Genomic DNA, 13,226 nt, shown 5'->3' on the forward strand with positions numbered 1-13,226 from the left:
AAAAAAAAAAAAAAAAAAAAAACTGTCTTAACGAATTCTGTTCAATCCATGCTAACATATAAAAGTGGACATTAAAACGATGACAATATACTGTTCATTTTAAGTGGGCAAGCTGGCAGAATTGTTAGCATACCAGACAAATTGCTTAGCAGCATTTCATCTATCTTCATATTTTGAGTTCAAATTCTGCTGAGGTCAACTTTGCCTTTCATCCTTTCTGGCTTGATGAAATAAGTACCAGTTGAGCACTGGGGTCACTATAATTGCTGGCCTTGTGCCAAAAATTATATCATTGCTGGCCTTGTGCCAAAAATTTGAAACCAACATACTATTCCTTTGATTTTCCTGTTGACTGTTGAGTTAATAATTTGTTATAATGACCATCACCATTGGTTAGCTTTAACTATTGCAGAGTTATCTCCATTCCAACTTATTATGTATGTATCTATTGATTTCTTACCTAATATAGTGACAACAACCTTTTGATTACTTTTGTCTTTCCACATTGTATATATTTGCCTTTGCTATGGCAGAAGTATTGTTTGCATTCGTGTTTGTTTGTCTGTGGACAAGATATCTCAAGAACCACTGGGTTTGGCCTCATGACTGGCACGAACTGATAAGATTTTGGGATCAATCCAGTACCGGACAAAGATTCTGGATTATTTTGCCGACTTTTTTACTTAATTTTTGAGAGTGGTCAGGTTCATTTTTAGTATTCACGTTTGTGAAAGCAGTCGAGTTTATTTCAGATATTCTCATTTTAAAAATCATCTCTGGCTGATCATTGAGGGGATGTTGGTGTTGCCTTGGCAGAGCTTTGTGCTCTTGATTTTATTTACTTTTACATTTATGTTCTAGAAATATAATGAGTTTATGAAATTGTATCATTATATGGTTTTTCCCTTTGATATTGCAGAGACTGAGGAAGAAAGCAGTGTCTCTGAGGATGCTGAAATGCAGACAAAACACCCTGATAGCCCGATGAACCCTCAACGTCGAAGTCTGACAAGTGTTCTTAGTCGCATTAGCAGTATTTTAGATAGAGGAAGCTCAGTAAGTCATTTTCTAACGTAACATCTAATAACTGTGTTGTTCAATTTAGGTAGGTATATGCCTCTATACACATGGCAAGTGGATTGGATATAAAGATGTGCAGGTCATGGATCATTAGCTCATGTCTTCAAGCATTTGTAACATTTTGGATTTCTGACTACAACACTTTCACTTTGTTATGAATTGAAAATTAGAAGTATTGCTATGCTTTACCTTGGGTTACATTACAATTATCAAGACTAATTAATTAAGTACATCCATAATAGCTTACTTCAATTTGCACTGTTTTTCTTCTTAATTCCTTCAACTCTGTGTGGAGTGCAGGGCACTAGCTAGTTTTGTGTTAAAATTGACCAAATCTGACCTCTCACACCTACCCTTCAATGTCATTCTAAAAATATACAAACACACCATTGAAATCTTGAAGCTACAAGATAATGCATGATTAATTCAAAGCAATGAATAAATAAGCAATACATTTGACAAAGAAACCTGAATGTAAAGGGGTTGAATATTTCTCTAGCTAATCCATGCCAGCATGGAAAGCGGATGTTAAATGATGATGATAATTACTTAAATTACTCATCAGCAACTGAAAGTTGTCACAATATAGTCTCTCTCTCTCTCTCTCTCTCTCTCTCTCTCTCTCTCTTTCTCTCTCCCCCCCCTCTCTCTCACATAACACATGTTGATATTGAAATGTAATATTTTAGGGTTAATATTGTTTATTTGATATTTTTACAGAAAGAAAGTGATTTTAAGCAATATTGGATGCCTGACAGCAGCTGTAGGGAGTGCTATGATTGTGGGGATAAGTTTACCACATTAAGAAGGCGCCACCACTGCCGGATTTGTGGCCAGATCTTTTGCAGCAAATGCTGTAATCAAGAATTACCAGGAAAGATCATGGGGCACAGAGGTAAAACAGGTTTTCACTGTAATCATCATTCATCGTTATCAAGTAGCCATTTTTCTTATCACTTTTGTAATGAAACATTTGAGTATGAGTCTCCCTAGGTTAATGTTTTCTTTCTGTAAATATGTCAGGCTTTATAGAGTTAACAGCTGTTGTTGAGATTTAGTAGATGTCTAAGGCTTTAGTATTCAGAGGATAGAACTCAGTTATGATGTCACTTTTAAGTTGCTTGCCAGCTGTTGTTTGAATTGTCAAATGCAATAATACTATTCAACAAGTGATATATATAGGTATTGGGTTTAATGAATTTAGTTTCCTTTGATGTTTATTAATATTGTTCTGTTGGTGAAATATTCGAAACAAAACTATGATATTCATTGTCATGTCACCATTCTAGAATAGGTTAGACATGTTTTTGAATCAAGTTATGGTTATAAGCATTTATTTGAGCTAAACTATTCCGTCATGAGAGATAGACAGTCTGTAAGAAAATTTCAACTTATAGTATATGGACTTCCAATTGAAACTTAGCTCCTATACAGCTTAGTTATCATGATCTTATTTGGGCCTTTTTTTATCTTCCCATAATGGGTACCAAGACATGTGTTGTTCTAATAACAATATAAAATGAGTAACTTAGTAAATCAATAAATTATGCTGAGTCCACCATCTTAAATGCCTTTAGTAATCTTGGTGAACATCGGATATTTGTTTGGTTAGTTTATAATCAATGAAACTTTATTAAAACTATCCAACCAATGTTATCCAACCAGTTTTATTTCATGAACCAGTGATTTGAGAAAGGCTGTTCAGTTGAATATAACATAATAAAGATTTGTCTTTCTTTTTACACTATCAGGTTGATGAATGACTCCTGGTGACTTTCCTGACAAGAGCTATGTGATAATCATAGAAATTTTGTGGTTCTAGTTGTCTGTTTTGGCATGGTAACCATGGCTGAATGCCCTTCCTAACACTAGCCATTTTGTAGAGTGAACTAAGTGCTTTTTACATGGCACCAACACTAGCACCAAATATTGTAAATTTGTCCAACACTCTAACAATTCCTCAAACCCACCACCCTGGACAGGTATTATATTTCACTGATTTTCAGGAGGAGGAAAAGTAAAGTTGGCCTCTCTGGGATTTGAACTCAGAACGTAGATTACCAGAACAAATATTGTAAGGCATTATTTGTCTGATGCACTGTTTATTCTTCAGATTTATATTGTATCAAATGGATATCTTATAAAACTATTCCGCACACACAATAACAACCATACCAACAATCTAACATACCTCCATCATCAGCTGCAGATATCATTATGGTTTCGACACCTGGGCAGTACCATTCAATCCAACGGTGTCAACAGCACTAAACTATGACTGTGATTTTCAACATAGGCATAAAGCCCCAAGTTTATCTGGATGGAGTAAAGTTGATTGAATCAACCATCTTCAGAAAAACGAAAGTACTGGTACTTATATTACCAAATCCCTGAGGGAAGAAAGGCAAATTTGACCTTGTTAGAATTTGATTGGTTGCAAGGTATTTTGTCCATCACTATGACTGATTCTGCTAATCCTCTTCCCCTTTTTCCTGACATAAATAATGACTATATATTTATTGCTTTTTTTTTGTTGTTTGTTTTTGTAGGTGGTGTGCGTGTGTGTGAGTATTGTTGTCGTGCAGTTACAACATATACAAAACAACAAGGTAGCACTTCTGGAGACCTTCAGAATTTCAAAGATGACTTGAAGAATTTGAATCCTCTTCAGAGTGGGGAGAGCTTACCACCTTCCAATAGTGGATCAGGTGGTAAAGATAGTGGCTGGTGGACCCCTGTTCTTCAGAAGAGGTACACCAGTTCAATTATGGATGAACAAATTCCTCATGGCCGGTAAGTTATTTAATTAAAAGAGTGAACTTATAGATGTTAGACTGTTTTGATGTTAAACACAGTCACCCCCTTGGTTGCATCCAAAAGAAAGATTATCCAGCAAACTGACATGAATTCACTCACAAACACTCTTCAGCCTCTGACCCACAAATGTCTTTTCTATTGCTACTAAAATGAATTCTGCTCTTTGGAGCTGGTTGTTCTTCTGTCACCTCTGTTGAGATATTCCTGACTCAGTTGTCTACCATCACCTATACTGTAGCCACCTTCCCACCTCCTACAGTAACCACTGCATTAGTCCAGTCTCAGAACATTGGCTGTCTGGCATTCCCTCCCTGTGTATATTTTTACCTGCAGCCAATGACTTGGAGCTGTTCAAGAGGGACATTAATTGCATTTACCTTACCAGTATTAGAGGGCCTGCAAATGCCATGGACACAGCTCCTTCCAGACCAATCCAATAAAGAAAAAATGGACAGAAGTTTCAAAGGGTTACTTCTTAACTCCCTTTTTCTGTAGCATTAAGTAGGGGAGAGCGACACTAGTTTATAGATAGAACACTCATCTATTGTTATATATTTCCAGAGAAGTATGACAAGAAGGAATAGTCTTGGCCAGAGACACAACAAAATGCACATAGTAGATGTAGTAGATATAAACTTTCAATTCATTAATAGTGCACAACACAGCTACATCATGGGCAGTTTGATGCTTGAAATAAACTTAGATTTTGTTATATGTTTAGAAACTATATTTTAAAGAAATGGTTGAAAAAAAAAAAAAATTGAAGGAAGCTGTTGTAGTTAGTGTATCTCTCTAGTCTGTAGAATTCCTTGTTAAGTTATACTGTCATAGTTTTTCTCACTACTTTTTTAGAAAATTATTGTTAAGCTTTCTATAACATGGTGAATAAGAATTTTGGACCTTCCATCATCATCATCATTTAACATCCAGTTTCCCTGCTGGCAATTCTGTATTTAATAATTAATGAGTTCAATTTCAGTATGGGAACATGTGTACTTACTGGGTATTTGATGTTGAGCAGAGATTAAGCCATTTAAAACGTTTTATTAAAAATCAGTAAATTAGAGGTTAACCATCCAAAGATTATTTTTCATGAGTTTATAAACCCACATTTTAAAAAAGAAAAAGTCAGATTGTTTTCCTCATCTCTGAGAGTTTGTGAAGTTTTACTTTAAGCCTTCATTTCCTATGAAGCATTGACCATCAATGTTTTTTCCACTGTTCCCAGCTCTGAATTTTCTGCTTCCCTCCAGTTGGATCCCTGTTTTTCAGCTCTGCTTCAGAATCTTACCTCCAGTTATTTTTAGGGCATTCTGTCTCTTCTGCTTCTCTTGTGGGTTCCAAGGGCAGGGTCTGAAGTGTAATGCTGGATGCTTGTTTCATTAAAGTGTGAGTTCCTCTTGGATTTTGTTGCACCATATTATATGTTTCCCTAGGGGGAAGGTCGTCCTCTCCCAGGTCTTGAATTCAAGAACAGAATTGATATATATTGATGAATATACTAGAATAGTAAAAAATTTGAAATACCTATCTCATATACAGTAAAGGTGCATAATGGAAAAGTTAGCTTTGACTCATCATCCATCACCCAGGTGTCCTCTCTGTGTCCAAGGATCAGCCTTCCATGACTCTCCAGTTCTTTCTGTATTGTGCTGCATGCATATAATCAGCCAGGCTCTTGTTTTCAGTCCATTCTTTGATGTCATTAGTCCACAAGTGTCTCTGATAGCCTCTTACTCTTTTCTCCTCCATTACTTATCAGAACAGTCTTGGGCAATGGCTTGTATTGCGTTGTATATCCCAAATATGATAGCTTTGTGGACTTGATTCTTAACAATAAGTGTCTTAGGACTTTCAGCTGTTCTGGTACTGCAGCATTTGTTACCCTGTCTTTCCAGCTTTTTCTGCTCAGTCTATGAAAGATTCACACCTCAAAGGTTTCTATCATCTGTTTTCATTTCTCTGTACATTGTCCCAGTTTCTGCTCCACTGAGCACAGCTGGCATAATTGTGTAACTCTTACACAATAATACACCGGGAAGCTTCTGTATTGAAGAAGGTTTTACTATCAGCCTTAAAAACAGTAAAGTTATGTCAATGCTGTTGAGAAAGGCATGAATACCATGATTTTTCTTACCTTACCTCTACTGTTTGTTACTATTGTCTTCATTTCTAAAAGATGATTTCCTATGTATGCCAATATAAAAGAATCATTAATGATATTATTATTTAACTTCTTTTTTAGGTCTCACAGTTCTCCAGATATTACCAATGGTGAGTCAAATAAGGTATCGGCACCTTTTGACCTCACTCATCAGCCAGAATTTGCTAGTATTGAAAATATTGCAAATGAAAGTAAGAAACTAACACAGGTAACTCTTTTTTTCCCCCCCATCAATTCTACAAATTAGATTAAGCTTCTATATCTGTATACAAACTCATTCAAACTTTCTTAAATGATTTTTGTCAATGCAAATTTCTAATATTTTGTTTGAACTCTGAGTTTTATTTATTAAACAGCACTTAGTCATGCTAAAAATCTCAATGTTATTTTCAGATTTAAGTCTCTTCTTTTCTTTATTTTCTAAAGACTGCAAATGAAAAGAGAATTCTTTATTCTATATTCTATATAATCCATGGAACTGTGGAGGCGCAATGGCCCAGTGGTTAGGGCAGTGGACTCGGGGTCATAGGATCGCGGTTTCGATTCCCAGACCAAGCGTTGTGAGTGTTTATTGAGCGAAAATACCTAAAGCTCCACGAGACTCCGGCAGGGGATGGTGGCAAACCCTGCTGTACTCTTTCACCACAACTTTCTCTCACTCTTACTTCCTGTTTCTGTTGTGCCTGTAATTCAAAGAGTCAACCTTGTCACACTGTGTCACACTGAATATCCCCGAGAACCACGTTAAAGGTACACGTGTCTGTGGAGTGCTCAGCCACTTGCACGTTAATTTCACGAGCAGGCTGTTCCGTTGATCGGATCAACTGGAACCCTCGACGTCGTAAGCGACGGAGTGCCAACTAAGAATCCATGGAACTAAATTAGGCAAGATATTCTAAGTAACTGAAGGAGGGTGTATCAAAATTGCACAAGTGAACTGGCAATAATCATCAAAGCTCAATAAACAGTTCTAGGTTTAAATTCATTGCACAGCTGGATATTACTGTTTTTCTATTTGCTTTTTTTTTTGTAGAATTCTCTGCAGTTACGGGAACTTTGGCGTCATATTCAACATCCTAAAGATGGTGTTGAAATGCAGAGTCACCGATTTCGTTTAAAAACCTACCAACATTGTGTGACAGGAAAAGAACTAGTCGAATGGCTTCTGAGGAATGGAAAGGCTGCAAAACGGTGAATATATTTTCTTATTGTATTCATACTTAGAGGATTACAATTCTGGCATAAATCTTAGCATAAGCTTTTATCTTCTGCTTGTTTCAGTCATTAGACTGTGGCCATACTGGAGCACCACCTTTAATGGGTTTAACTGAACAAATCAATTTCAGTTCTTATTATTTTTATTATAGTACTTATTCTATCAGTTCCTTTTGCTGAACTGCCATGTTATGGGGATGTAAACAAAGCAAACACCAGTTGTCAAGCAGTGGTGATGGGAGACATACACAAAGACACACACACACATACATTCACAAGACCTCGTTTAGCCCAGGGCTATAGTGGATGACACTTGCCCAAGGTGCCGTGCAGTGGAACTGAACCCAAAATTATGTCATTACACAGTAATTTTCTTAACCGCACAGCCATGCCAGTGACTGTATTTTCAGGATCTTTTTTTTCTTTCACATTTCCTTACAAACTGCAACTATTATTGTCATAATTAAATCAGCACACTAATTAACGTTTTATTTGTATTTGTTTGTCTGAAAAGGAAGCACATTAACTGTGGTTTTCTTCAGCTTTCAACTAAGGAATGGTTAAATGAAATACAATCATCTTAAAGTTAGTAAGTATGGAGTAGAAGGTTAACTGCCCAATCCTATTTCATATCTGAATGTAATTTATTTTCTCTTTCAGAGTCCAAGCTGTTGCAATTGGTCAAGCACTTATTGATGCTTCATATCTTGAGTCAGTTTGCCGACAGTTGTCCTTCTTTCAAGATGATTACACACTTTACAAACCAGGAGAGGTCAGTATGTGAACTTTATTTAAACAATGCTTTGGGTGAGAAAAATTTAAAATGATGGGTTGATTTGAATTCTATAATATTGAATGAGTTTGATGTCTCACTACCTTAACTTATTGTAATCTAAGGTTAGTATTTTTCTGTGTTTCATGAGTTACTGGGTATTAAAAATATCAGTTAATGTTGTTATTGTTCTTGTTCAGCTGAAATCCTCTCAATTTCTCCAAGATAATTTAACTAGGAATGCATCATCCAATGTGTTTCTCCTTTTCTTAAGAGAGCATTATCTAATCCGAGGAAGATTTGGCTGCTATGTCTAGCAGGTTCAGTGACCATGTAGATACTCTCTCTTTGACTTGATCAACTAATGTATGCTGAGGAGATGATTACATTTGTATGTATATGTAATGCTTAAAAGTTGGTGGGTAGGATACAAACACAAAAGAGATATCCTTTGAGATGCTAAATTTCTTTTCTTTCTATTTCAGGCTGCCAATGCTTTGGAACAGACACCACCTCCTAATATGCCTCCTTGTGTTGAAACAAACTTTGAACCATCCTGGTTAAAAGAAATCAACAACAAGGAATATGAAGATGAAAGTATTAACAGTAAGTAATTAGAATTCATTAAGTGGAGATACATGGCTCACTGGTTAGAGTGTGAAGCTCACAACCATGAGGTAGTGAGTTCGATTCCTGCACTGAGCTGTGTGCTGTGTTCTTGAGCAAGACACTTTATTTCATATTGTTCCAGTTCACTCAGCTGTAGAAATGAGTTGTGACATCACTGGTGCCAAGCTGTGTCAGCCTTTGCCTTTCCCTTGGATAACATCTGTGGCGTGGAGATGGGAGGGTGGTGTGCATGGGTGACTGCTGGTCTTCCATTAACAACCTTGTCTAGGTTGGTGTCTTGGAGGTGAACTTTGTAGATGCAATCCCATGGTCATTCATGACCAAAGGGGTTCTTTACCCTTTATTTTACTGATTGTTATGGCAGCAGAATAGTCGGTCTTCTACTTGGTTGCTGACAATGGTTGCCATTCTTATTTCAAGTAAAGCAGTTAAAAAATATCTGCCAAATGGAATCTTATCTTTATGAGCTTCAGTCACTGAACTATGGCGCCACATTGAAGGTTTTAATTGAATTTCTAAGTCTGATACTTATTCTGTTGATCTCCTCTGCCAAACCAAAAAGTTATGTGGATGTAAACAAACCAACACTGGTTGTCAAATGGTGGTTAGGGACAAGCACAAAGACACACACACACACATAAATATATGATGGGCTTCCACACAGCTTCCATCTATCAAATTCACTCAGAAAGCATTGGGGCTATTGTGGAAGGCGCTTGCTCAAAGTGCCACACTGTGAGACTGAACCTGAAACCATGTGGTAGCAAAACAAGCTTCTTAACCACACAGCTATGCTTACTAGATTTATTAATATTTGCATAAAAGAATATCTAAGATTATTATTTACTCTTTATAATTCTGCATTTTTCTGTTGATTTATATTAAAATAAAATAATAAACTTCATTCTTCTCTTTGTAGTCTCATTGTCTGATGATCAGCAGGTTAGTAATTTCTTTGGTGGTCAAAAGCAGATTGAAGGGGATTTATATGTCCATGCAAACCACTTTGACTCCTCTCAAAACAAGACCAGTACAACCAAACCAAGGATTTCTGAAAATAAGAAATGTAAGATATTCAAATTTTGTCATTATTAGTTTTATTAATGGAGTTTAGTTCCTTCTTTTTATCATTTTGCTTATCCCTTCATTGTCACCACAATCACTTCCACCACCTGATTTTCCATACTTCTCCTCCCCTCCCTCCCCTTATCCTCCTACCCTTCCTATCGCTCTTCTACTCCCTTCCTTCTCCTACTCCCTCTCCTACACCCCTCCTTTCCTCCTCCCTTCCCCCTCCCCTTACACTCCCTCATCCTTTTCTCCTCCCTTCATCCCCTCCCCCTTACACTCCACCACCTCCTCCTCCACCACCACCACCACCTCCCCATCATCATCATCATCATCATCATCATCATCATCTCCTTCTTCTTCTTCTTCTTCTTCTTCTTCTTCTTCTTCTTCTACTTCTTCTACTTCTTCTACTTCTTCTTCTTCTTCTTCTTCTTCTTCTTCTTCTTCTTCTTCTTCTGTCTGTTTTCCATACTGGCAGGGTTGAACAGTTTGACAAAATCTGCCAAACTGCAGAGTTGCCTCAGGCCCCAAAATCAGCTTTGGCTTGGTTCTATGGCTGGATGCTCTTCCTGATGCCAACCACTCTACACTGTGTTCTGGATGCTCTTTCCCCACCCCCACCCCCATGACACTGGCAGTTGTGTCTGGTTTTCATAATTCCTTTTTCTTCAACTGAGCTTGATGTCCGTGAATTACTTTGCAAATTTGTACATGAGCTGTTTCAGTTCTAACATAAATAGCTGTTGATGTTTGAGAGATGTCAATCATATTGTGGAAATATCTTGAGCCATGTGGCCATATTGCAGTTCTTTTAATCAGAACACTAACGTGTCTCTCTTAGTCATTAATCCTGTGTTTCTTGTTTCTTTGTCAAAACACTTTATTTCTCTCTTTTTACATAGGTTTTTCTATGCTAACATGAGTTAGACTAACATATTATTGAGGTGTTGTTTTATAGCTGATCCAACCTTCCTGCTGTTAACTCTTGCTTGTTTTTCAAACAAAGGTGTCTTTCTCTTTTTTTTTTTTTTCCTGCTTTCAAAAGTGGTGAGCCAGCAAAACATCTGTTAACAAGGGAAATGACAGTTTGTACTTCAGTAATTTTTTTGAGAGACAGATGTGCATGCACATACATGCACACATACACACACGTGTGCATACATACACACATATATGCATGTATGCACACATACACACACACGCTCACACACACACATTTACAATAGGCTTTGTAGAGTTTCCTACTATCAAAGTAACTCACAAGGCATTGTGGTTGAGAAATTTACTTCTGAACCACATGGTTTTGGGTTCAATCTCACACAATGGCACTTTGAGTGAATGGCTTTTGATAAAAAAGAAAACCTGTTGTGTGTGTGTGTGTGTTTGTGTGTGTGTATGTATGCTTTTATCTCTTTGTCTTGGCATTATGTGATCGTTGTAAATGAATGCCATTAATTTCTGATATTCTGCATAAACATGTGTAGCCATGAGGATTATATTATCATGCTTGGAAACAGGTATGGGTTGGCAACAGGAATGATCTCTGGCCCTAGAAAATCTGCCTCAGTAAACTCCATCTAACCCATGCAAGCATGGAACAGTGGCTATTAAAACACTGATGATGATGATTATATAAAATTCTTGTTGGCACCTTCTCTACTTATCAACCTATCGATCAACCAACTCTGTTATTTCTATAATGCAGTTATGGAAATAACAATACTACAACATATCATAACCCAATGTGTCTTTATTATAACATGTTCACATTTACCTTTTGCTTACCATTTGCAATGTATCCCATTTGTTCTCCTTAACCTTTTCGTTACTGTATTTATTTTGAGATGCTCTGTGTTTCTTTCAATTACTTTAAATATAACAAAGAATTTAGTAAAATAACTTAGTTATCATTTAGCTAGTGTTAGGAACATAAATTGTGACTAAGGTTTGGTGGAAGATTTTAATTCAAAACTTATTAAAACAAAACATTTGTGCTCAGAGCCAGAGCCAGTTTCAGCCAGGTTGGTACTGAAAGGGTTAAATCTGTTGTTCTCTCGTACTCACTCCCTGCTAACATCTCGTCAGCTCAACTACCTTACCTTTTCCAATTCAGAAATATTCTTTCATAAAGTTTCAAATGAGTCCTTCTTAGATTTACCATTTTAAAAAAGACATGTTTTAGTAAAGGCAGTGAGCTGGCAGAATCGTCAGCATACTGAACGAAATACTTAGCAGTATTTTGTCCATCTTTGCATTCTGAGTTCAAATTCCACTAAGGTTGATTTAGTCTTTTATCCTTTTGGGCTTGATAAAATAAGCACCATTTGAGCACTGGGATTGATGTAATCGGCTTAAACTACGGCTGTGTATGAGTATAAAAAATTGCATCCTTCTGTCATACCATGTTGAGCTGGCATGGAAGAGCAGGCTCATCAAACCAGTATGATCTCAAACCATTCTCTGGTGGAGAGAACATGCTGAGGCCCTCATCCTGCAGTGGGCTCATGGGCAATCTAATCCAATTACATTTGTAAAATTTTGTCTTCTTTTCAGCCTCATCATCAGATTTGAATGAATTCGATGCTTTACCAAAATGTCGTCAAGAACTCCCAGATGATTTTCTTACTGGTACGTTATTATGAATTTTCTTTCTTTAAAACATTTTCATTATGATATCATTGCAATGGATTAGTAGAGTCTTTAGAGCATTGGATAAAATGTCTTGTGGTATTTGTTCTAGTTCTTTATGTTCTCTCTTCAAATCCCTCTGAGATTAAATTTGCCTTTTGTGCCTCCAGTCCAGTACTGGGCTCAGTTTAACCAAATAACTATCTGAAACCACTGGCCTCATTCTTAAATCAGAAACATTATTATAAAGGCAATGAGCTAGTAGAATTGTTAGAGCATCAAGCAAAATGCCTCATTGTATTTGTTGCAGTTCTTTACATTCTGAGTTCAAATCATGCTGTGATAAATGTTGCCTTTCATTTTTCTGGAGTTAATAAAAGAGAGTGCCAGGAAAGTACTGGAGGTGAAGGTATTGTCTCACACTTCCCTTCAGAATTGCTGGTCTTGTGCTTAAACCAGAAACCATTATTATTATTATTATTATTATTAGGGCCTTAGAGTCAACCTAGCTAAAACCAAAATCCTAATAAGTAGGAAGGTAGATAAAACACAAACCCCTTCAGGTAGATGGCCCTGCTCAGTATGTAGAAAAGGAGTAGGTAGTAACTCTATAAGATGTACCCGGTGCAAGCTATGGACACATAAGAGGTGCAGCAACATCAAAGGCAGGTTAACTAGCAAGTTAGTTTTTGTTTGTGGCAGATGTTCAGGTGCAATAAAGACTGCAAACAAACAGGAAACAACTTCTATCTCATTCCAGGGTGAAAAACTAGAGGTAGTCGATAGCTTCCGCTATCTGGGCGACCAAGCTAGTAGTGGGGGTGGGTGCGCTGAAAGTGTAGCTGCTAG

At 36.9% G+C, this 13,226-nt stretch overlaps 1 protein-coding gene across 1 annotated transcript in view; it reads left to right on the forward strand.

The window, feature by feature from the left end:
- LOC106882632 (1-phosphatidylinositol 3-phosphate 5-kinase) overlaps positions 1 to 13,226 on the forward strand; it is a 106,411-nt gene that overhangs the window by 26,586 nt on the left and 66,599 nt on the right. Inside the window, exons 4-12 of the mRNA XM_014933373.2 lie at positions 920 to 1,056; positions 1,801 to 1,975; positions 3,630 to 3,873; positions 6,143 to 6,269; positions 7,095 to 7,252; positions 7,937 to 8,048; positions 8,534 to 8,654; positions 9,598 to 9,744; positions 12,303 to 12,377. Coding sequence (XP_014788859.1) covers positions 920 to 1,056; positions 1,801 to 1,975; positions 3,630 to 3,873; positions 6,143 to 6,269; positions 7,095 to 7,252; positions 7,937 to 8,048; positions 8,534 to 8,654; positions 9,598 to 9,744; positions 12,303 to 12,377 — 1,296 coding nt within the window. The remainder of the gene's footprint in view (positions 1 to 919; positions 1,057 to 1,800; positions 1,976 to 3,629; positions 3,874 to 6,142; positions 6,270 to 7,094; positions 7,253 to 7,936; positions 8,049 to 8,533; positions 8,655 to 9,597; positions 9,745 to 12,302; positions 12,378 to 13,226) is intronic.

Source organism: Octopus bimaculoides, chromosome 8 (genome assembly GCF_001194135.2).
Source record: "Octopus bimaculoides isolate UCB-OBI-ISO-001 chromosome 8, ASM119413v2, whole genome shotgun sequence".
In the NCBI taxonomy this organism is placed as follows: Eukaryota; Metazoa; Mollusca; class Cephalopoda; order Octopoda; family Octopodidae; genus Octopus; species Octopus bimaculoides.